The following is a 2,332-nucleotide window of genomic DNA, read 5'->3' as shown; positions in this document are numbered from 1 at the left end:
TGCTTAGTCTTAATTAGTATGTTTTAATCTGCGCTAATCTTCCATTAGTGTTGGTTATACTGATATCAGCTGTTTTTCCACTTGTTAGTGAGTGAAAAACAAGTCAAATGTGGTCCACGACGTGGTTCGTATCAATTTGAGGATCCTTGACATGAAAAGGTTTGACCAATTGTCAGTTGTAAGTTTCAATAGTTGAACTGTCAAAAACCTCAAGTTTTTCTGTCAAGATTCTGACCGAAGATTTCTTTTCACCTCCAAAACATTTTCTTTCACCTGTTTTCACAGATGTTTTTAAGTCAGTTTCCTCTCAGGACTTCCGCTGTAATTTGTAAGATGACGAAACGATTGTAGGTCAGACTTGTACTAACTTCATGAATATTAAGAATGTAAAGAGGAAGGAATCCATCTTCTTTTAACAGCTTGACTTCCATCTTCTGTTTGCTGCACTATGTACGGAAGAACATTAGTTTTTTCTTATCTAATATGTGTTTTATATAAGACTGATATTTCTTTCATACAGAAAGAGTCACACCTAAGGCAAAAAGCGTTGATGGGCAGCACAGCAACTGGAAGAGCAGGCTTTGGATACTTCCCAAAGATGCAGGTTTTCAAGGCCCAGGTCAAGGAGAGACGCCATCTTATCCAGGAAGAGGTCGGAGCAGGCGTGGAGGACAAGCAGGACGGTGGGGCTCAGGCAGCAGGGAGCGTGGACGAGGTGGGAGAGTGTACTGCAGCGCAGGATTACCTGGTCTAACATGGTGCAGGAAGACTTCCATCACGTCTGATTCCTTGTGCAAGCTGTCTATGATGCCCTACCCAGCCCAGCAAACCTACACGTCTGGGGCAAGAGTGAGACGCCCTCCTGAGATGTGTATAAGAGACAGGTTTTGATGTGTTGGTGGTTATTGTGCATGATTTAATTTAGGTAACCACAGCGGATCATTGGACCTCATGGGGCTCCACTTCCACTTCTCAAATCAGACTCTGTCACGTGTGTGTGACCTGGGTGGAAAATAACACAGTGATTCCAGAGACAGAAGATTTATGAAGATATAAAGTGTGTAGTTGATTATATGATGATATAAAGGTAGAAAAGTAATGATAATAATTATAATTGGGGAAAGTAATAACAATAAAGAGGGCGTGTCTTTCTCCAGAAATAAATCACTAGGTTCAGCCCAGTGATTTTAACACACAGGTGTGAAAGATGGTCAGGATATATTCAATCATAACAGTCTCATGTTAATGTGTGTTTATATCCTGCAGATGCTCCGAAGGTGTCAGTGTTGATGAATCCCTCTGGTGACGTAATGAAGGACAGTTCAGTGAGTCTCACCTGTAGCATCGATGCTAACCCAGCAGCTAAATACACCTGGTACAAAGAGAACCAGTTACTGCTCAGTGGAGAACCGCAGCTTGTTTTCACCTCCGTCCAGTCCTCCGACTCTGGAGAGTATTACTGCACAGCTGAGAATGAGCTGGGGAAGACGACATCTGAACATGTCTCACTTAATGTGAAATGTGAGTAAAAAGTGTTTATTTAAAGCAACAAATGACTTTACAAAATAAATGTTTTGCAGATTGAACCTGCTTTTCTTCTAGTTTGACTCGTAGCTTCAGTGTTTCTGCTCGGATGTCTCCTGCGTTTCGGATTCTCTCCTCGGCTTTCACGATCCTCTGCTCGGCCTCGTCCAGTCTGGTGTTTGTCTTCACCGTTTCTCCCTTAATGTCCTCGAGTGGCTCCTTGTTTTCCTGGTGAAAAAGCTCCTCAGCTCCCGCAGAAGCCGCTCCACATCAGCGGTCCCTTCATGGGGCATTAGCTCTGCGCCTGCTTGTTTGCTAGCCATGTTGCTAACGTTAGCTGGTGAGTGGCTTCGCAGTTGCTGGATTTCTTCGTCGTGTATTTCTGGTTGCTGAGTGTTTTTCTTGCTTTTTCAGTCTGGTTTCCCTTTTAATTCAGCTTTAGTAGAAAGTTTGTACTTTTTGGGGGGGATTTAGAACAAAGATACTCTATACAGAAGATAACGCATTACAGGCAGCGCCAATGGTATAAAACGGGACACACTTCCGGTCTTCTGAGGGGGCGTGGTCGTGATTTCTGGTTCAAGTCAAAACATAAACATCACAACTCAATACAACACCAGATATAGTGTGAATTTGCACCTGATTTTGCCGCTTGTTTTTATCTGCCATCTTAATATGGGATGAATCCAGTAAAAGATCATATCAGTCTAATAATGCTCTGTTTTCCCTCCAAAAACAGTGAAATGATGATAATAGCAATAGTGTTATTAAGCAAAGAAATACGAGTTTTATTTCCGTTTAAACTTTT

At 42.3% G+C, this 2,332-nt stretch overlaps 1 protein-coding gene across 1 annotated transcript in view; it reads left to right on the top strand.

The window, feature by feature from the left end:
• Positions 1–2,332, top strand: part of LOC111658781 (B-cell receptor CD22-like) — a gene marked incomplete at its 5' end in the record, with an annotated part of 12,303 nt that overhangs the window by 7,221 nt on the left and 2,750 nt on the right. The window contains one exon of the mRNA XM_087175399.1: positions 1,267–1,521. Coding sequence (XP_087031525.1) covers positions 1,267–1,521 — 255 coding nt within the window. The remainder of the gene's footprint in view (positions 1–1,266; positions 1,522–2,332) is intronic.

The sequence above is a fragment of the Seriola lalandi genome, unplaced genomic scaffold, assembly GCF_002814215.2.
Source record: "Seriola lalandi dorsalis isolate HSWRI2012SDOR001 ecotype SW California unplaced genomic scaffold, Sedor1 jcf7180002054466, whole genome shotgun sequence".
Taxonomy (NCBI): Eukaryota; Metazoa; Chordata; class Actinopteri; order Carangiformes; family Carangidae; genus Seriola; species Seriola lalandi.
The sequence above is the reverse complement of the archived record's forward strand: the minus strand, read 5'-3'. Positions and strand labels throughout refer to the sequence as shown.